Here is a 23,047-nt window from a genome sequence, read left to right on the forward strand (position 1 = left end):
AAAGCATCCTTTCCTCTGAAGGAATGAATGATTCAAATCATTGCACAAGGTACAACTAACCCCACTAGTCCTGATAGTATAAGAAATATTACACTAATGTTTGCAATAATGTTAACTATTAGCAAGAATAACATCAACATTGAAAAGTGAAAGTGAAGTCGCTCAGCCGTTTCCGACTCTTTGCGACCCCACGGACTGTAGCCTACAACGCTCCTCCGTCCATGGGATTTTCCAGGCAAGAGTACTGGAGTGGGTTGCCATTTCCTTCTCCAGAGGATCTTGCCAAAGAGGGATCGAACCTAGGTCTCCCGCATTGTAAGCAGATGCTTTACCATCTGAGCCACCAGCGAAGTCTTAATATGATGTAAATGATGTAAATTAATGATGTAATCAGTTAATTGATTTTTTTAGCGTGAACATAATTAGGTGCAGGAACGGAAATTAGTTGGGGGGAGGGAGTGCTATACTAGAGACGTAAATTCTCTTCTTCCATAGAGAGTCAAAAGATGCTATCTAAACAGAAAAGGAAAAAAAAAAAAACAGCTGAGTATGCCTATTATTTTAAAAGACAGAAACAGGCGTTAGAAGACAAAGCTCGAAATGTTAGAAGGTGAGCAATAATCAGGGATAGGGAAGACTAGACCAGAGGTTTTACTTTTAAGGGTTGCAGAATTTTAACAACGTATGTTTATCTTTGAACTGTTCATAACTAGCTCGGTACCCCCATTCCTCTGAGCTCCTGAAAATTACAATGTAAATTATCTGGAGCCTTACAACTTCAGGCTGTGGGTACTGACGGGGAATGAAAATGCACTGAGAAAAGTGATGGCTTCCTGGTCACACACTCACGTTCCACACGCGCGCTTTTACGAATTAATTGTACGCAGGCGCGCAAGGAGACGAGGTGATGGGCCCAGACAAGTGGTACAGGAACGAGGACGTCAACATTCTGCTAATTCTAATATCATTTCTGACGCTGAGGATAAGAAGGTTTTAGAGAATAAACGGAGAGGGTCAGAGCTGACAACAAACGCTTTCGATCTCAGCTTGTAGAGGACGCCGGGCTGACTGGGCGCTCAGCCCCACCCTCTACCCCCTCTGGAGGAGGAGCCGACCCGCCCAGAGCCGGCCTCCCGCAGTTGTGCAGGCGCTGCTCCCTGCCAGTCAGGAAGACACAAGAAGAGGAATTTAAGGAAGAGTGCCGGCCGTTGCCCTTCTCAGCGCTCGAAGCCGCATCATGCTTGCCCTCCGAAGGAGCCTGACTAGGGCCCTGGCCGCTCCAACGATGGCGCCTCAGGTACTGGCCGCCGGGACTCGCCCAAAACGTTTCCTGGGGGAGGGGAGCAGAGGGCGGGGGCGTCTGCGGGGGTAGAGCACGGGCCGCGCATGCGTCAGTGGTCCCAGACCAGCCCGCGTGGTGCTGCACGAGAAGTTCTAGCAAGTCTCGGAATCCGGAGGCGGGGTCCCTGGGACGCGCGGAAGGACGAAGGGACGAGAAGACCCACTGCCAGGGTCGCCTAGCCTAGGTGCCCGTTGGTTGTGAGGACTAGCCTGAAGCGCCAGCTGCTGCGTGTTTGCGGACCCGCGAGGTTGCAGTTGCCGCATTGGGGCCTGTACTAGGCACTGGTCCAGAGGCCTCTCTTACTATGCTTTGACAAGCCCCTCCAGACTGAAGGAGCAATAGAACAATTCTCCCCCTTTTAAATGAAATACACAACCTCCCAGCATTTTGCAGGCAGAGAACCTTAAAGAGAGGGCCCAGGGTTCGGGTGGTGGAGCATTTGCCCAGCTGTCACTGTCTCCAGAGATTGGTGCCCGAGTCAGCCACTGTCAGGAACCTCGTAGCAAATATGATGATGACAACTTCATTTAATCTGGATTAGAAATGTACAAAATAGATTATTGTGATTCAGCTTTAACTGTCAGGGATTGGCCTATTCTGTGAATCTAACCAAGAGATTTTTCCTTTTGATGTTCAGGCTTTTACTTCCTTCTCAAACTGACTTTCTGGTAGAGACTAAAGAGAAACCACTGATGGCTCCTTCACTCGAGATTATCATTACAGCCTGTATCCTGATTCTCTCTACTGGGGCAGGATCAAGAATTATTCCTTAGAATTTTATTCTGTACTTTGACGTTATTAAATGTCAACCAGATGTTCTCTTATAAATGAATTGAAAGTCACTACTAAGGAGAATGAGCCCTAATTTAGAGAAAAGGAAGCACTCATGATTCCTCTCCCTGCAGTTCTAGTGGCCTTGCAACAAAAATCACTTCATGACCTCTCACAAATCACATACCCCTAGCTGTTAACCTTTCCCTGAGCTTTCCTATTGTATATTTCTTCTGCCAGTGATAATAAAATGTGTGCCGTTGATGACATATTTTGATCTCCAAAGATGAATTCCCTGAAAAGTTGTTACATCTACTCCATTGACCCATTTTCTGATATCTGATATATTTTATTTATAATATTTTTAAACTATAAGTAGTAGGCAGCTTTTATTTGCTTAACATTGTGTTAGTAAAGTTTGGTAAAATGGCACCAAAAGAACATCTGCCAAATGCAGGGCCAGCTGCACTTGTTTTTGATGGCAAGCGTAGTCAATTGGGCAATAAGAATATGACTCATCATAGACTTGGAATGACCTCAAAAGAGATTATAATTAAGCCTTATACACAGTTAAGTAAAATATATGTATTATTGTGTTCGGTAAACAAAATATATGTCACAGCATGAAGCGTACTGCTTTCTTTGACATATCTGGTAGTCAAAATAAGGCCAAAATTCATCAATAGCTTTATAAGTACCTAAACTATTTTAATAGATAATTCTGGTATAATCAACTTCAGGAAATGTGCACACATGCTAACAAAACTTAAATAGGATGGATATGTAAACTAGAATATGAGTGTGTGTGTATATTTGTGTGTGTGTGTGTATATATATATATGTGTGTATATATATATATATATATATATAGTATGTATTTATGAGCGACTGATCTGATCTGATGTATACACACAAACACATACAATACACAAAGCATTTCCTACTGAAAGTTAAGTTCACTCAGAGAACCAAATTAGAAATTTACATTGTGAGCATATGATTATTACAGAAGTAACTAATGGTTCTTAACTGATATTTACATCAACCTGCTATAATTGGGTGGATTAAATGCCCTTCTGCAGATTGCATCTGTAATTAAAACCTAGTAACTATTCAGACAATTCTGACACTGATTTTTTTTTTCCTAAGGTTTACACAGGATATCACCATATTACAATACAATTGGCTAGGTCATAGTTTCCTGTTACATTAGTTAAACTCCTGTCCTGTTTTTGACCAGTGGTCTACTTCATTGGATTTAAAAAATACTTTGATCTGACCAGGAATTTCCATTGTTTTACTGGCAATGAATTTTTGCCAGCAAACACATTTTCATTGTGCTAGCCAAAATACCTGTCTATTTAGACATTGTTTTAAATGTTTTAACTCTAACATATATACTATTCAATAAAGATGGAATATCGGATAAAAGGTAATAAACTATTTGTAAAGACTATTAGGATCCTAATTGTAGTCCTTTGGTAAAGAAAGTGCCCCAGTGCTTTCCTGTGAGCAGCTTCTCATGAAAAAGTGACTAATGGTGGACTCCCTCCTAGGAAACAGTAAGCTATAGAATGTTTAAAAGCGGGCATCTTTATTGACATATCTCTCAAATTCTATGGAGAGAAGACAACAGAAGTCCAAATAGATTATAAATTTAATGTGTGTCCCTTGTTTCCAGACTCAGATTTGGTTGTAACATAATATTATAAACCCTTATTTCCCAGAATATTTAAATTTTCCTTATCTTTCTTCAGGTGTGTTCATCTTTTGCTACAGGCCCCAGACAATACGATGGAACATTCTATGAATTTCGTACCTATTATCTTAAGCCCTCAAAGATGAATGAATTCCTGGAAAATGTTAAGAAAAACATTCATCTTCGGACAGTTCACTCTGAATTGGTTGGATACTGGAGTGTAGAATTTGGAGGCAGAATGAATAAAGTGTTTCATATTTGGAAGTATGGTATGAGTCAATGGCTTAAGCATTTAGTACAGATGTCCTTTCTGTTAGATATTACATGAGACTTAGTTCTTGGATCTATGTTACTTTAAATAACATACAGGTTAAGTAAAACTTTTAAAAAGCAATACCAAAAATAAATTCAGTGATTATTCTTCTCAACAGTACACCTAACAGCCCATCACTAGAACCTTTATATTGTGAACTAAACTTTAACTCTAAAAAAAAAAGTTTAGAGTGACTTATTGTAAAGATTTTTTATGAAAAATTTAAAGCAGTGATTGCAAGAACCCAAGTGGGTTAGGGTCATAAAGAAAAGAATTATTTTTCTTTATATTGAAGGTATATCTGGATCATTCACACATCTAGGGGACCTTAGGGAAATAGAAGTTGATAGGGGATTCCTGGATCCAGGAGATCCACTGGAGAAGGGATAGGCTACCCACTCCAGTATTCTTGGGCTTCCCTGGTGGCTCAGATGGTAAAGAATCCACGTGTAATGCAGGAGAACTGGGTTCGATCCCTGGATTGGAAAGATCCTTTGGAGAAGGGGACAGCTACCCACTCCAGTATTCTGGCCTGGAGAATTCCATGGACTCTATGATAGTCTATGGGGTCACAACGAGTCGGACACAACTGAGCAACTTTCACTTTCAGGGGATGATAGTTAACTTCAAACCACTTATCCACCTGTAAGATTCAATAATTCTGTTGTTTTCAGGACCACGTTTGATTTTTTTGTGCCCCCAGAGTTTCAAGGAATTCACTGTCATTATACTAGTCTATGGAGGTAAAAGAAAAGGGACTGAGTGAGTTCTTCTGATACTGAAGCTGACCAACCCCTGGTTTAGAAAAAGGAGAACGATTACAAGAATCCCCAGAATATTTATTGCTGCAGTATCAGATCTTTGTGAAGTCACATAAGGACTTGATGATACCTAAATAATTTTTGGAGAAGGAAATGGAGAAGGAATTCCCACTCCAGAATTCTTGCCTGGGAAACCCTATGGGCTACAGTCCATGAGGTCATAGGAGTCAGACACAACTTAATAATTTCATTTAATGTCTGGTCATCAGTGTCCAAATAGTCATAAAGTAGTTTTATATGCAAAGGGCTTGCCAGGTGGTGCAGTGGTAAAGAATCCGCCTGCCAGTGCAGGAGATGCAAGAGAATCGAGTTCCATCCCTGGGTCAGGAAGATCCCCTGGAGTAGGAAATGCCAACCCACTCTAGTATTATTGCCTGGAGAATTCCATGGACAGAGGAGATGGGCTACAGTCCATGGAGTCACCAAGAGTCAGACACCACTGCGCATGCACTCTTACTCATTCTGTATTTAACGTGGCCATAGTTTAGGGGCTCTCCCTGTTGTAATAGAACAAACCCCATTAAAACACAGCTTATGCCTTTACGCACCACCAGTTGAATCATGTTCCACTAAGAAAATTACTAGTAACATCCTGTTATAACTTACATTAGCTCTAAGATAACTGTTATTCCTTATCTACACAGCATAAACCATAGAAGACTCTTTTACCATTAGTCTTAAAAGGTCCTATTACTAAATATAGTAGTTCTAGGCCCATATGTTAGTAACATATAGGTAACAAACAGGAGAAATAAGAATGGGTAAAAAAGAACGGGTAAAAAAGAATGGGCATTATTTCTTTAGAAGCTGTTCAGAGAGGCTAAAAAGCAAATCTTAACTTCATTTCATGTTAATTTAACTTCATGTTAAATTTAATTCAATTGTACTTTGACTTGACCACTCTTCACCATCATCACTAACAAAGAAAAAGTTGTTTTTCTAAACCAGCACTATAATTTAAATGCCTCAATAAAATTAGTAAGTATAGTTAACGTATATTGAGTACTCACTAGGCATCAAACACTCTGCTGTGCTGAGCTCATTTCATGTACTAATTCATTTAATCCTCATGTCAGCCCTGGAGTTAAACAGACACAGAAAGATTCAATAACTTACCTAACTCTCACAACTACCTAGTAAGTGGATAGAGCATATAAAGCTCATTACTGTATGACATTATCATTAATTGATTACATAGCTGCTTCTGCTTAAGACCATGAACAATTGGGAACAATGTTGGTATTGCCAGTAATATAGCACAGTTCTTATGTGGCCTTGATGAATGTTTATAAAATTGAATGAAACCCAGAAAAAGTAGAGGTAGTTTTAAATCAAACATTTTTATTTTTCTTACTCCTTCCTACAGACAATTTTGCTCATCGAAGTGAAGTTCGGAAGGCCTTGGCCAAAGATAAGGAATGGCAAGAACAATTTCTCATTCCAAATTTGGCTCTTATTGATAAACAAGAGAGTGAAATCACTTATCTGGTGCCATGGTGCAAATTAGTAAAACCTCCAAAAGAAGGTAAGTCCTTCTGTCTTACTCACTTTGAACTTTGATGGAGAAACTACTTAAGATTTTAAACTATAAAACTAAACTTCTGGTGGGAAAAACGAAGTTAATCTTTTGCTTAATATAAGAATATATGTTGATTGTTGAGATAAAAATAAATTGGAGCTCTTAATTTTAAAAATGAGCATTAAATAATGAACTGTTTTTCCAAATTAGTATTGTACTGATGCTTAAAATTTAGCTGATTATAGAAAAAGTTGACATGGTCACTAAAGGTTGAGAATTTGGGCCTTGGGAACAAGGAACACGTGGATAAATGAGGGATAATGTATGATATTTTATCATAATTTTAAAATAATATAAACTTTTAAAAGTATCTTCTATAAATCACTATTAATCTCAAATCATTAAGTATAAATTTGCTTATAAAGCTGACTGTTTGGGGGGAATGAATTAACTGAAACTGCCAAGCTATATTACTGTAGTCTAACGTTTGTGTCTTCCTCTTTCTTATTTCTCAGTTTGAAAATAATTCCTAAAGATTTGTCTTCCTGATTTCACTTCTTGCTGACTTAAAGAAATTATTACCTCAATCCAGTTTTAACCAAAGGTCAGATTAGAAAAAGCATAAACTAATTTAAATGATATTTTATTCCCCCCGTTATTCCCAATTCTATAGTGCATTTTAGATTACAAGAGATTGAAAAGTCTTATTTAGATCCTTATCTGAGATCCCCCTCAGCTTTTGGCACCATCTAAATGAACTACTGGACTTCAAAGATAATATCAAGTCTTGGTTCTCTTCCTCTGTGTTATTCATGATTCTTCAGTAACTTGCATGTTTTTCCTCTACTTCTCAAATCTACCAGTCCTGTGGTTTCTTTTTGTCCATCCACTCTATACTTCTGTCCAAAGGTAAAATGCTTTTCAAGTATTTACCTGGATATTTAGGAATAATAAAAAGCATCTCCTTTAGGGTTCATTTTCCCTCAAAAACTCTGAGGTCCATTGTTTGCCTGCTGTTGCTGGTAGAAGTGCAAACCTATAGGAGGCAATTATATAAAGCAAAAAAGTAGTGAAAGTTGCAAAGAAGAGTAGAGCTGTAAGAAATTGGAAAATACTTTCTTATTCATTTCTATTATGAAAGTGTAGATGCAGGCAGCTAAAAAGTCCTATTCTAAGTTCTATTTTATTAATTTTATAGGTTAAAAATATTTTAGATAATAACTTACCTGTATCTTCTAGTCCCTTTTTCTTTGTTCTGTACATTAAGCTAAAACAACTTGTCCTGAAACTGAAACAAAGACTTTCTAAACATAAAAGCACAGAAAAACAGTGCAAATTATTAATAAATATGTCTACATAAACATGTATATATGTGTGATCCTCCAAATCTATATATGTAGATTAGCTTTTCACCAGAACCAAACTAGACAGGACTACAAACTGTTTGAATGTGTTCTGTAAAATATTTTTCTCCCTATTCTAGGAGTCTATGAACTGGCTACTTTTCAGATGAAACCTGGTGGGCCAGCTCTGTGGGGTGACCCATTTAAAAGAGCAGTTCATACTCATGTCAATCAAGGCTACACAAAATTAGTTGGAGTGTTCCATGCAGAATACGGAGTACTCAACAGAGGTACAGTTGTCCATCTCCTCTATGAAATTACAAAGTATACTGTTGATCTACTGTTAAGCTCCTTGGGTCAGTTTTGTTTCTGTTCTCATTATTGAGTATATTTTACTTTTTATTGCCAAATTATTAGTTTTTTTGTAATTTTAAGAGTTAAGTAAACCTGTTTTCAATCTTATTTAGAATATCAATACCTTATGAAGCCTTTTTCATATATTGACCTGCTCTTTTCTCTGATATATCAAAATGATAAAATTTTTAAAAACTGGAAAGAATCTCAAGAAATCACCTGTTCATCATTTTCTTAATGTACTTTTACTATTTTTTTCTAGTTTTATTGCAATATAATTGACATATAACCTTGTATAAGTTTAAGGTGTAGAACATAATGATCTGACGTATGGATATATTGTGAAATGATTACCACAATAAATTTAGTTAACATCCATCATCTCACATAGTTAAAAATTTTTTTTTCTTATGATGGAAACTTTTAAAATTTACTGTATTAACAACTTATTTATTTTATACATGAAAGCTTGTACCTTTTGTGATTTTTTTTGAAAATAATATTACTTGACGTAGGGAGATTGTTTTGGGGTGAAAAGTAATACATAGTTACTATAATATTAAAAACACAGACAAACCCAAAGAAATAAATTAACCAATCTCTCACTACTTAGATACACATAGTATATATATCATACTGATTTATTTAATAAAAACATCTGTTTGGGATACTTAACTTTTAAAGTTGAAAGATATTCCAAACAGAATTTGAGTGGGTTTTTTTGTGTGTGTGGCAAACTCAGAAAATGTTTATAAAGTTTATCTGAAAGAATAACTGATTAAGGCTTTTAATATTTGAAAATCCATAATATCCAGTTGCTCATGTCTAATGGACATCTCAAACCTAACATATGCAAAAACTGACTTAATCATTCCCCAGAAATTCAGATTCTGTTAATATATTGTAAAAAAAGAAATAAAAAAGTTGGACTGTGCAAAAACACATGTTTGTCCCAGTTGAGAATACAGAAGAAAAGAAAAATTATGATAATTATTAAATGCCCATTTCATAACCATACACTAAAATAAAATCAAGGTGGATTATAGATCTCAGTTAAAAACTGAATTCATAGAATTATGGAAACAAAATATAGATAAATTTATTAATATGTGAAAACAACATTTGTAAGCCAAAAACAAATGAAGAAACTATGAAGAAAAAAATAATCAACTGATGATTTTATTATTCAAAGGCTCAAATTTTGTGCATTTATGTGTGTGTGTGTATATATACGTGTGTGTGTGTTTATATATATATATATATATATAAATCCAAAAGAAAAGCTTATGCCAAGATGACATAGGTGACTAATATATATTAAAGAAGATGCAGATTAAAACAATAATAAGATGCCATTTTTTATCTAATAAAAATGTATTAAAGATACAGTATTAGAGGAGCCAGGGAAAAACAAATACTGTTGTACTGCAAGGCTTAAGCTCGCCCCCCTCCAGTAATTTGGCAATATAAATAAAAAGCTTTACTATTTCAATTGTTTTTGCCTACATTCTAGGAAACATGAATGTTTTTACTTCTACGAGAAGGAAATTTGAAAGGACATAAAATACATAGTCATATTTAAATGATCAGATTAAAGGTTTTTTAAATCTCTATAATTTACTATAATGAATGTGTATACTTTTTTATTTAAAAAACTACTGAAATGTGTGTACACACATCTTTTAATCTTAAATTCATGCTCAGTGTACTAGGAGTATGAAAATATAATATGCTGAGTATAAATCAGTACTTCACTTCTTGAGGATAGTGTATAATATATACACTGTATATTTGTAAGTGTGTTCAGTTCAGTTCAGTCGCTCAGTCGTGTCCGACTCTTTGCGACCCCATGAATCGCAGCACGCCAGGCCTCCCTGTCCATCACCAACTCCCAGAGTTCACTCAGACTCACGTCCATCGAGTCAGTGATGCCATCCAGCCATCTCATCCTCTCTCGTCCCCTTCTCCTCCTGCCCCCAATCCCTCCCAGCATCAGAGTCTTTTCCAATGAGTCAACTCTTCACATGAGGTAGCCAAAGTACTGGAGTTTCAGCTTCAGCATCATTCCCTCCAAAGAAATCCCAGGGCTGATCTCCTTCAGAATGGACTTGTTGGATCTCCTTGCAGTCCAAGGGACTCTCAAGAGTCTTCTCCAACACCACAGTTCAAAAGCATCAATTCTTCGGCACTCAGCCTTCTTCACAGTCCAACTTTCACATCCTATGTGACCACAGGAAAAACCATAGCCTTGACTAGATGGACCTTTGTTGGCAAAGTAATGTCTCTGCTTTTGAATATGCTATCTAGGTTGGTCATAACTTTCCTTCCAAGGAGTAAGCGTCTTTTTTTTTTTTTTTTTAAACTTTACATAATTGTATTAGTTTTCCCAAATATCAAAATGAATCCACCACAGGTATACATGTGTTCCCCATCCTGAACCCTCCTCCCTCCTCCCTCCCCATACCATCCCTCTGGGTCGTCCCAGTGCTCTAGCCACAAGCATCCAGTATCGTGCATCGAACCTGGACTGGCATCTCGTTTCATACATGATATTTTACATGTTTCAATGCCATTCTCCCAAATCTTCTCACCCTCTCCCTCTCCCACAGAGTCCATAAGACTGTTCTATACATCAGTGTCTCTTTTGCTGTCTCGTACACAGGGTTATTGTTACCATATTTCTAAATTCCATATATATGCGTTAGTATACTGTATTGGTGTTTTTCCTTCTGGCTTACTTCACTCTGTATAATAGGCTCCAGTTTCATCCACCTCATTAGAACTGATTCAAATGTATTCTTTTTAATGGCTGAGTAATACTCCATTGTGTATATGTACCACAGCTTTCTTATCCATTCATCTGCTGATGGACATCTAGGTTGCTTCCATGTCCTGGCTATTATAAACAGTGCTGTGATGAACATTGGGGTACACGTGTCTCTTTCCCTTCTGGTTTCCTCAGTGTGTATGCCCAGCAGTGGGATTGCTGGATCATAAGGCAGTTCTATTTCCAATTTTTTAAGGAATCTCCACACTGTTCTCCATAGTGGCTGTACTAGTTTGCATTCCCACCAACAGTGTAAGAGGGTTCCCTTTTCTCCACACCCTCTCCAGCATTTATTATTTGTAGACTTTTGGATCGCAGCCATTCTGACTGGTGTGAAATGGTACTTTATAGTGGTTTTGATTTGCATTTCTCTGATAATGAGTGATGTTGAGCATCTTGTCATGTGTTTGTTAGCCATCTGTATGTCTTCTTTGGAGAAATGTCTAGTTCTTTGGCCCATTTTTTGATTGGGTCATTTATTTTTCTGGAGTTGAGCTGTAGGAGTTGCTTGTATATTTTTGAGATTAGTTGTTTGTCAGTTGCTTCATTTGCTATTATTTTCTCCCATTCTGAAGGCTGTCTTTTCACCTTACTAATAGTTTCCTTTGATGTGCAGAAGCTTTTAAGGTTAATTAGGTCCCAAAGCGTCTTTTAATTTCATGGCTGCAGTCATCATCTGCAGTGATTTTGGAGCCCAAAAAAATAAAGTTTGACACTGTTTCCACTGTTTCCCCATCTATTTACCATGAAGTGATGGGACTGGATGCCATAATCTTCGTTTTAGATACTTTTTGCTTCTCTCAGTTTAAATTTTAGTTTATATGAAGAAAATAATCAGATCCAGACTGCCTGTGTTTGAATCCCAACTCTACCAATTAAAACTCTATGACCTTGAGTGAGTTACTTAACCTTATTGTGCCTTACTTATTTTCCTCATCCAGAAGTGATAATAACCTGTACCTAAGGCTATTATGAAAACTAAATTAGTTAACACATGCAAAATTTAAACCAGGCCCAGCACCATAGCAAGCACCCAACAAATGTTAGTGGTAAATGTTCTTATCATAGATGTACATGTACTGCTGCTCTAATCAAGTTTATATCAGCATTGTTTATAGTAAGGAAATTTTGGAAACAGTGTTGTATGACCTTCTTTATGTAATACACATGTGATACATAAATAGATATATAAATATGTGTCATATATAACTATAAATACATATTCTTATACATGTTTATATGTATTGTTATTGTTTAGTCGCTAAGTCATGTCTGATTCTTTTGCAACTGCATGGACTGTAGCCCACCATGCCCCTATGTCCATGGGATTTCCCAGGCAAGAATACTGGAGTGGGTTGCCATTTCCTTCTCCAGGGGATCTTCCCAACCCAAGGATTGAACCTGCATCTCCTTCCTTGGCAGGCAGGTTCTTTATCACAAAACCACCAGAGAAGCAGATATGTGTGTGTGTGTGTGTGTGTGTGTGTGTGTGTGTGTGTAAACATAAACATGTATGCATACCTGTTATCATCGAGCCACTACGGAAGCCTGTGTGTGTGTGTGTGTGTGTGTGTAAATACAAATATATATGCAAAACTGTGGACAAGAGTTACACCAAGTATTAAAACAGTTTGTTCTGGGTGGTATAGAAATGCCTCATACTTTCTCTTTCTCTGCATTTTCCTATATAGATAGTATATATTATAAAAATTTATGCACAAGAACATTATCCCAGTATTTCAAAGAATATTGAATTAGTGAAAATAATTTAATTGGCCAATAATAAGGGGTTGGGATGAAATGTTGTTACAAGAAGGAATTTCCATAACCATTAAAAATTAATGTTATTTCCAGAGGAAGTACAAATTGTTGATTTTTAAAAATCTGTTACTAAGACTAAGCATAATATACAGCAAGATCCTAATGTGATTTTACTCCCATTTTTTTAAAGCAAATGCACTTAATAGAATTTTTCCTTAGACACTTAATATCCTACTTTTTTTTCTTTCCATCACCCAAATATTCAATAGTAAGCACAACTTTTTTATAACCTTGCTTTTTTAAAATAAAGTTAACATGTGTTAGGAAGTTATACAATTTGGATCTTGGCCTAATTATGTCTTTAGCTGCATTATTTTACTTCTCTTTTCCAGCTTTTTCTTTCTTCATCTACAAAACTAGTTTGACTAATTATAAATTTCTCTCCCAAATCTCTGGCCCCTCTGACATCTTATCAGTAACATACTTAGCATTACCTGTGATAATCACTATTTTGATTGAAAGAATAGGACTTTCAGTTTCTGGTTAATGTTTCTGTCTCTTATTGGTAGTAACGCCACAGTCTTTAACATTTATTTCTGGTTTATTTCCGCAGTTCATGTTCTTTGGTGGAACGAGAGTGCAGACAGCCGTGCAGCTGGGAGACATCAGTCTCATGAGGATCCCAGGGTAGTGGCAGCTGGTAAGCTATTTCACTAGGAATGAGTTATTCTTACAACAAATCGTATTTAGTCAATAACTTTATATGCCTTCTTACAAATTTATTTCCAGTTCGGGAAAGTGTTAACTTCCTTGAGTCTCAGCAGAATATGCTTCTGATTCCTACATCATTTTCACCATTGAAATAGTTTTCCAGTGATATACAGAGCATTTCATGAACTGTCATAAGATGTATCTGCTATTGGTGCTTAAATTCTCCCAAGAGAGTCTCGCTTTATTTTGAAGGAGGTGGTAAGTTAATTTGCTGTGTCCTTTGCATATTTAAAAGCTACATCTGTCCATTGTCACTACCACTTCAGGAAACAGTCTGTTCATTTTCCCCTTGGCATTTTAGTATCTGTCATATATTAAAACTATTTGCCTTTACTACCAGATCTTGATTTTTCATTTGTTTGAGAATATCTCTCATTCTCTCTTTTGATAACCCTCTGCTTTTGTAGCATTTTCTTACATTCAAATGATTATTACATTTCCATATCTATGATAATATCTTTAAATTATTTGTATACATTATTACCTTTTTCATCATGTCTGTTTTTCTGAGATTTTTAAACGTTTTTGTCCAGTCAGGTTTATTTTATAATATCAAATGGGGTTCATAAAAATATTAAACATATTTCTTTACTATGGAAGAGTACAATGTTATCTGTGTCATCTGTATTAATAATGTTTATCACATTAATTACTTACTTGGAAAATGTTCTTAGGTCCTGGTATTAAACATCATTGATGAATCATTGGTTTATATGCTGCAGTATCTTCATTTATAGTCAGTTTACTAATTTTTACTTCATTTTGGATCACTTTTAATAAAGATATTTGGTCATCTGTTTTAATGAGATATTTTTGCTTATGGAAATGTTTGCCCTAATAAAAGTCTACATATACAATCTGATTGTTTTTATTGTGTTTTATATTTTTATCCTCATTTCTGGAGCTATTGTTGTATTGCCATAAGGTAATGAGACAATAATAACGTACTATCTTTATTGTAAATATTAAGTCACCTCAAGTAAATACCCTGCTAGTAACCTTAAAAGAATTTCTTCAGTACCGTCACAGGTAATATAATATCTTCCTGCAAACAAATTTAGTGTTTGAGTGCCTCAGCCTTCTTAAACTAGATTTGGTACTACCAAGCTCTCCTGGTAATCTGTACTTACAGCTATGTTATTTAATGTTTCTAACACATTGCAAAAAGAATATAGTAAATTGTGAATTAGCTCTCCATGGGGAAACTGAAAAAACAGGGAGCTCGATCACCTCTCAGTTACCTGGTCCTCAGGAATTTGGAGGACAGATGAGTTTCCTAGTAAATCAAAGAACACCCTGACTCTGAAGTTTCAAATCCATCAAACATAGTAGAAGCATTAGCTTTGAGTTTTAACTGAGAGTCTTCCACCTCAGCTTCTTTGAAAGGTTCTCAGGGAATGAGGTGGTAGTTGTATTAACTGCCATCCATGTGGACATATTTGCTCTGGTGTGAGATCAGCTCTGTTTTTAATGCCGTGTTGGGTGACATGAAAGTTTACAGCTCTGTTTACCTTTTCTTCTTTCGTTCATCTTTGGATAACTAGAACACTTTCTGCTGAAGGCCAGAGGCTCTTTTATTCATCCAATCTAGAGCCCTGATGGGGGTTTATGAAGTAGCATCAGACAGGTGGTCTTACCATGTCCCAGACAAATTTGGAGAGCCAGTCGATGACAGGCTTCACTCCAGTGATGAACTGCAGGTGCTTCACTTTGCTGATGAGCTTCTGGATTAGGAACACAACAAAGCTGGCTGGGAAGAAGGATGTTACAACAGTGACACAGATGGGCTCTGTCCTGCGAAGAGAAAGTTAATGAGGATCTGAGGGATCACTGATGCAATTAAGAACTCACTAGAGGCGGAAATACACATGCACACATGTCTATCTGAAGAATATCCCAGGGATATTCTAAAAACACCTGCTCAATAAGTAAAATTATTTTATTCAGAGTTAAAACATCATTTTCAAGTCAAAAACCTGACAGCTTTGGCAAATGCAAAACTGATTTCTCTGAGTCCAATACCAAAGTGAAACTATTGAAAGAGGTCTGAGAGGGAATTCCCTGGGGGGAGCCCAGGTTCCATCCCTCATCTGGGAATGGCCTAGCCCAAAAGTGAATAAATAGATACATAGAATAAAATTTTAAAGTTCGAGAGTTTCAAAACTAACAGATTTGAACCACCAATGTCTGATGATGGTTCTGTTTGGTTCACTGTTTTTTACCTTATAAGAGCAGTAAGTTGTAAATTCTCAGACACAAAGGACTGCTTTGGTTTGAAAACTTAAATGTAGAAATATTAGTGTGAAATTACCCAAATAAGTTAAATTCTTCTGGCTGTAAGTAAACTGGGAAGCAGCAACGTATAGCATATTCCGTTCAGTTCAGTCACTCAGTCGTGTCCAACTCTTTGCAACCCCATGAACCGCAGCACGCCAGGCCTCCCTGTCCATCACCAACTCCCGGAGTTCACTCAAACTCAACGTCCATCGAGTCAGTGATGCCATCCAACCATCTCATCCTCTGTTGTCCCCTTCTCCTCCTGCCCTCAATCTTTCCCAGCATTAGGGTCTTTTCAAATGAGTCAGCTCTCTGCATCAGGTGGCCAAAGTACTGGAGTTTCAGCTTCAACATCAGTCCCTCCAATGAACATCCAGGAGTAATCTCCTTTAGGATGGACTGGTTGGATCTCCTTGCAGTCCAAGGGACTCTCAAGAGTCTTCTTCAACACCACAGTTCAAAAGCATCAATTCTTCAGTGCTCAGCTTTTTTTACAGCCCAACTCTAATCAAACAGAAACAAAAATTCTAACAGATGCCTGTTATAAGAACAGTCTTATACACCCATTATGCATGGTCATATAATATTCCTAGTGACTACACTGATATTTTGTAGAAGATAAGCAGAAACACTAATTGCCATGCTCCATGAAGCAATATAGGATCTACACTTTCAAGTGTTAACTAGAGCTCAGTCTGAACTGGTATAAGATCACTAAATGCCAGTGATGACTTTCTACTTAAAGTCTTAAATAATAAACTGTTAGGTGATCCTGTTTACCTGTCAGCTACTCACGTGTACTATGTACTCACTGAAACAATACTTATAAACATATGGAAACACTTAATGGGGAGAAATAACAGTATGGTACATACGTCCCTTGATATTTCAAGGGATTGGTTTCAGGACCCTGGAAGATACCCACATCTACAGTGATCAAGTCCTTTATATAGAAGAGTATACTATTTGCATACAGTCTATGTACACCCTCCTTAGATTTCATCATCTCTAGATTACTGACAATACCTACTAAAATACAAATGCTATGGAATTAGTTGTACATAAAATGTAAATGCCAGGTAAATAGTTGCCTGTGGGCAGCATATTCATGTTTCCTTTTTTGAACTTTCTGGAATTATTTTTAAATGTTTTTGATCCGCAGGTAGAGAACCTGGTAAAGTGGAACACACCAATGCATACCAACTGTCTACTCCAACACTGGATTACTGGGGAGTATTAAAATAAATGACCCATCTCTGAATGACTTCGTTACCTTTGGCTCTTAGCCTCTCTCAGTTTGTTGGTCGCTATTTTTGTTTTAATCTGTAAAATGGAAATATCAGCTTCACAAAGTGAAATGAAAGAGAACAAGAAAGAAAAAACTAAGTACAAGTCATTAATACACATGACAGCTCCTACATGAATTTGATGTACTCTTATCTGTGAAATAGGTATCACTGATGTTCTCTGAAATAGAATAATAAGATATATGGTTTGAAAATAATGTTTAAAAAAGAATGTTTATTAGAAACTCTTAAAATGAGAAGGGCAGCTAAATAGAAATGATGAAAGAATTAACCATCCAAATTAGGGCCTAGCTCTCATTGAAGAGGTAATCACAAATGAAACTAGTCACATGAACCTACTAACAGACCTCATTCCACACCAACAGGCTCAGGACCCTTATTCAATGAGAAATACCATGAGATAGAATTTATATTGAGGCAGCCTGTAAAGTTATGACTTTTCCCTAACTATTTTCCATGTTTATTTGTGGTAAGTGTGAACTTCCAATGATTCCAAAAACTTGGGTAAATTGGGAACTATATTTTTTAATGTCCAGTGTCTATATAAGAATAAAATTATCGCAAATATAAACTACTTCAACTAATGCCATTAAGTTATCTTCAGAAGACAGCACAATGATTTTGAGGGAATTTTAATCTAAGTAGTGCTGCTTTGCTATAAACAATGTCTCTGCCAACCTTCACAAGAGATAGAAGGAACCCTTGGCAATATCCTGAAGGACATAACAAGGGGCAAAAGAGACAACGGGTCCCATGGATTTGGATACATCCTATTGGCCCCTTGCATTATTAATACTCTGGTCTGCCATAAAATGTTGAGAATAATAAAGCATAACAAATTATAAAGATGCTGTAAAAACAATCCATGATGGTCAAGTAAAGATAAAACTAACAAGTTAACTGATTACTCAACTGATTTAAAATAAATGTAAACAACTAGGGTTTAAAATCTGGCCTTAAACACTGGATGTGCCACTTAGCAGCAGTCAAAATGAGAAAATTACTGCTCTTTCAGAAATTCAGCTTTCTCACTTGGAGATAAAGCTTAACTCACAGGGTTTTGGGGATAATTAAAACCTGTGAGAAACAGGAAACTTTCTTAGCACTTAGCAATGTTTTCCTTCTATAACTTGCAGTCATGGATTTTACTCCTCACTATCTGGTAAGTACTATCTCCTTGGAAATTCTCTGTTCTGCTGACTAGATGCAGTTGATGATGGGGCTCTAAGGATGGAAGAGTCACAGAGTAGAGAGTACTGGGTCATTAATTCACCATGTACAGAAGAGCTACCTGCCAACTAGGAAAACCCATTTTAGATCTTAAGGATCAAGAAATAAAATCCTATTATGTTTGAGACATACATGTTGGTGTCTATTTATTATAGCAGTTTAGCATATCCTATTTAATACATTCTTGAAAGGTTGAATGACATTCTAGATTACCAGATATAACTGACAGTGTCAAAACTAGTCTTAAACAAGTAAATTATGTGAATAATTATCAATCAAAGACCGAGATAGTCAGCATTCTACCTTCCTCAGCCATAGGAAATGGGCAGTAAGGCTTAGAACTCACAGATGGGACTCTGGAAGATTCCTCATGGGGGTAATTGGCTAGGCTAAGAGAAATGACTTGCACATTGTAACAGTGAGGCCATTTCCCGAGCACTGAAATGATCCAGTCAGAAAACCCTACAGTGAGGACCACTGTTTGACAGCCCCTTTCCTCCAGGTACTCAAAGAGCTCTCAGCTTTCTGTCACTGTCCAAAATGTGAACTGACTGACAAGGATCACAAACATAAAAATATTATAGGAAAAACCCAGTATCAAGAGAGAAAAGAAATCAATGAGAAAATATAATAAAACTTGAAAGAAAAAGAAATACTGCAGGAAGAAGGCCTTAAAGCAATGACTAAAATAAATGCCTGTAATTAATGTCCAAGATACAGAAATATTTAAGCCATGAAAAAAATATTATTTTAAAAAAGAAAAAAATATTCTGGGGAATATCAAGAAAGTAGACATTTAAAATTCAGTAGACAACTCAGAAGATAAAATTTCAGTACTTAAAAAAGTAGAGATATAGTAGAAAAAATGAGAAGATTAAGTGGAGGCAGAATGTTTCAATCACAGAAGTTCCAGAGACTGGCAAGAGAAGGAAAAACTCCAAGAAACACAAATACTCTGGGGCCTGTAGAGTGCCCAGATTAAGAGGGTACACTGAGTGAACGACAGTGGATCAGATCATAGGTTTAAACAACTAGAAAATGATTTCTCATGTAAAAAACAAGTACAGAGACAGGCAATACAGGGCTCCTAGTATGGTGTTCCATGATGTCAGAACCTAGGCTGCTTCATCATTCTGCTATCTTCAGCATGTGGTTTCCCCTCATACTCCAAGAACTCAAGACATTACATCCAATTTCAGCAAGCAGAAATAAAGAGATGAAGAGGGCAACAACCAACACTGCTTTAAGATCGGTACAGTAGGTCATAAATGCATTAACACATCCCACTGGCCAGGACTTAGTCACATGGCTGCAATGACTGTTGCACATGGCTGCAACACATGGCTGTTAGCACATGGCTGTTGCTAACTTTCAAAAAAGGTGGGGTGTGAGAAGAATTGCCATTGAAAATAGGTACCAGTCTATGTTACCTCCCTTCAGCACTTTATATACGACTTGTTTTTTTCTCATATCCTACTTGTTTTTCCTCATCATATTTACTAATACCTTCCCTTGTTCACCTGGGAAAGAATCCACCTGCAATGTGGGAGACCTGTGTTTGATCGCTGGGTTGGGAAGATCCCCTGGAGAGGGAATGGCTACCCACTCCAGTAGTCCGGCCTGGAAATTTTTATGGACTGTATAGCCCATGGAGCCGCAAACAGTTGGACAGGACTGGGTGACTTTCACTTTCAACATATATTTCCTTCATTTGTTCACATGTTTCCTCTAACCTGAGGAAACCAAGAGGACACCAACTTTGTCTTTTGTTCAACTTTGCACCCCAGTTTTTGGAAAAGTGCATGAAGAATAAAAGAATTTAAGTAATACCAGTTGAATGAGAGAATTGAGAATTCTAGAGGGAAAAAGTCTAAGAAATTAAAGATCCAGTCCAGGTACAGATGACACTTTTTATCTTGTTTGATTAGATACGGATGCCTATCAACTAGAAAACTGACCCATCATCTTTGGGATTACTAATTTTAAAAGCCTCCCTTCTTCTGAACACAAGATTCAAAAGTCTTTGCAAACGCACAATCAATACAACCACAGACCATAGCCCTGCAGTAATTCCATAGCCTTAATAGTATATCACTTCAGTGTGTGCATAAATGTAATTATTGTGTAACTGGATTTAGTTATGTATTATGTGTCTAGTTATGTGTGAAACAAGGTAATGTAAAAATAAAAGTGTAAACATCAATACAGTATAAAAGTAACTATTCTTAATGTGATTAATCAGATGAGGGAAAGGAAGTATATTTGGGTGGAGTGGTATGTAACAGACCTAAATTAATTTCCAGCAATAGGAAATATGTATAACTGAAAATATCAAGAAGCACCAGGAAGTGTATATAATTCATAAAAAGGGAAAAGAGCATTGAAAAAACAGCTGAAACTTATGAAAGGGGTTACCCTGCGGGCCAATAACAGGAATAAGGACAGCATCACAGGTCTGTTCCTTTTTTTTTTTTTTTTTGGCTCCTGTTTTCAAAGCTTACAAACTACTTGATTTCAAAATATTAATCTATAAATTTAAATTTTCATTATCTAGATCGGTGCCCCCATTCCTCTGAGTAACTGAGAAATCCTCTCTGTAATTAGTGCTGAATAAAGTTAGACTGGAGGTGGTGACATGGAGAGAGAATGCACTGAAGAGTGAAGGCTCATTGATCTTTATCCACACATAAATCACCAGAGTAAAAATTAACCCTGGTTCGATGCATGATACAGGATGCTCGGGGCTGGTGCACTGGGATGACCCAGAGGGATGGTATGGGGAGGGAGGAGGGAGGAGGGTTCAGGATGGGGAACACATGTACACCTGTGGCGGATTCATGTTGACGTGTGGCAAAACCAATACAATATTGTAAAGTAAAAAAAAAAAAAATTAACCCTGGCAAACACGACCCATATTTTAAATGCAAAGTATTAAGAATGCTCAAACTACCTCACAATTGCACTCATCTCACATGCTAGCAAAGTAATGGTCAAAATTCTCCAAGCCAGGCTTCAACAGTACATGAACCATGAACTTCCAGATGTTCAAGCTGGATTTAGAAAAGACAAAGGAACCAGAGATCAAATTGCCAACATCCACTGGATCTTTGAAAAAGCAAGAGAGTTCCAGAAAAACACCTACTTCTGCTTTATTGCCTATGCCAAAGCCTTTGACTGTGCGTATCACAACAAACTATGGAAATTTATTCAAGAGATGGGAATACCAGACCACCTGACCTGCCTCCTGAGAAATCTGTATACCGGTCAAGAAGCAACAGTTAGAACTGGACATGGAACAACAGACTGGTTCCAAATCGGGAAAGGAGTACATCAAGGCTATATATTGTCACTCTGCTATTTAACTTATATGCAGAGTACATCATGAGAAATGCTGGACTGGAAGAAGCACAAGCTGGAATCAAGACTGCTGGGAGAAATATCAATAACCTCAGATATGCAGATGACACCACCCTTATGGCAGAAAGTGAAGAACTAGAGCGTCTTGATGAAAGTGAAAGAAGAGACTGAAAAGGCTGGCTTAAAACTCATTATTCAGAAAACTAAGATCATGGTATCTGGTCCCATCACTTCATGGGAAATAGATGGGGAAACAGTGGAAACAGTGACAGACTTTATTTGGGGGGGGGGGCAGGGCTCCAAAATCACTGTAGATGGTGACTGTAGCCATGAAATCAAAAGACATTTGTTCCTTGGAAGAAAAGTTATGACCAACCTAGATAGCATATTAAAAAGCAGAGACGTTACTTGGCCAACAAAGGTCCATCTAGTTAAGGCTATGGTTTTTCCAGTGGTCATGTATGGATGTGAGAGTTGGACTGTGAAGAGAGCTGAGCACTGAAGAATTGATGCTTTTGAACTGTGGTGTTGGAGAAGACTCTTGAGAGTCCCTTATACTGCAAGAGAAACAACTAGTCCATCCTAAAGGAAATCAGTCCTGAATATTCACTGGAAGGACTGAGGCAGAAGCTGAAACTCCAATACTTTGGGCACCTGATGCAAAGAACTGATTCATTTGAAAAGACCCTGATGATGGGAAAGACTGAAGGCAGGAGAAGGGGATGACAGAGGATGAGATGGTTGGATGGCACCACCGACTCAAAGGACATGAGTCTGAGTAAACTCCGGGAGTTGGTGATGGACAGGGAGGCCTGGTGTGCCAGTGCACGGGGTCGCAGAGTCCGACACGACTGAGCGATTGAACTGAACTGATGACACGCACAGGAATCCATACTGCCTTCCCAGTTATCTTACACACTTGCATTTTACACGAACTTTTACTAATTGTACACAGGTGTGCATGGAGATGAGGTGAAATTGAGCTAACTCTAAAGTCAAACAGTTGACACTGGGGGTAAGATCCGTCGAAAGAACAAAAGGACACCAAGGGGTCAAGACCAACACCAAATTCCTGGCTCTGGGCCAGAGGCAGATGCCTCCCTGACTAGGCTGACCTGCCGCCCAGTCCCCACAGGACAAGCGGACCCACCCCGAAGCTCACCTACCCTGCTGCAGGGAGCACCCTGCCAGCCGGAGGTCATAGGAGGAGGAACATGAGGGAGCATACCAGCCGCTGCCCTCCTCAGAGCTCGAAGCCTCAACATGCTTGCCCTCTAGAGAAGCCTGACTAGAGCTCTGGTCGCTCAGACACCGACGCCTCAGGTACGTGCCGCGGAGACACCCACAGAGATTCC

At 37.6% G+C, this 23,047-nt stretch overlaps 1 protein-coding gene and 1 long non-coding RNA gene across 2 annotated transcripts; one reads left to right on the forward strand and one right to left on the reverse strand.

Annotated features, from left to right (window-relative positions):
- The first annotated feature begins 1,096 nt into the window (after window positions 1-1,096).
- Window positions 1,097-14,320, forward strand: NIPSNAP3A (nipsnap homolog 3A). Its single transcript, XM_070795223.1, has 6 exons — window positions 1,097-1,297; window positions 3,871-4,081; window positions 6,313-6,471; window positions 7,949-8,098; window positions 13,364-13,450; window positions 13,540-14,320. The coding sequence occupies exons 1-6, from the start codon at window positions 1,238-1,240 to the stop codon at window positions 13,614-13,616; spliced, it is 744 nt and encodes a 247-aa protein (XP_070651324.1). The 5' UTR covers window positions 1,097-1,237; the 3' UTR covers window positions 13,617-14,320.
- On the reverse strand, window positions 6,268-21,964 carry LOC139184633 (uncharacterized). Its single transcript, XR_011568177.1, has 3 exons — window positions 15,833-21,964; window positions 15,159-15,315; window positions 6,268-7,753 (listed from the first exon to the last, which is right to left on the reverse strand). It is a non-coding gene; the product is annotated as an uncharacterized lncRNA (long non-coding RNA).
- Window positions 21,965-23,047: the final 1,083 nt, after the last annotated feature.

The sequence above is a fragment of the Bos indicus genome, chromosome 8, assembly GCF_029378745.1.
Source record: "Bos indicus isolate NIAB-ARS_2022 breed Sahiwal x Tharparkar chromosome 8, NIAB-ARS_B.indTharparkar_mat_pri_1.0, whole genome shotgun sequence".
NCBI lineage: Eukaryota > Metazoa > Chordata > Mammalia > Artiodactyla > Bovidae > Bos > Bos indicus.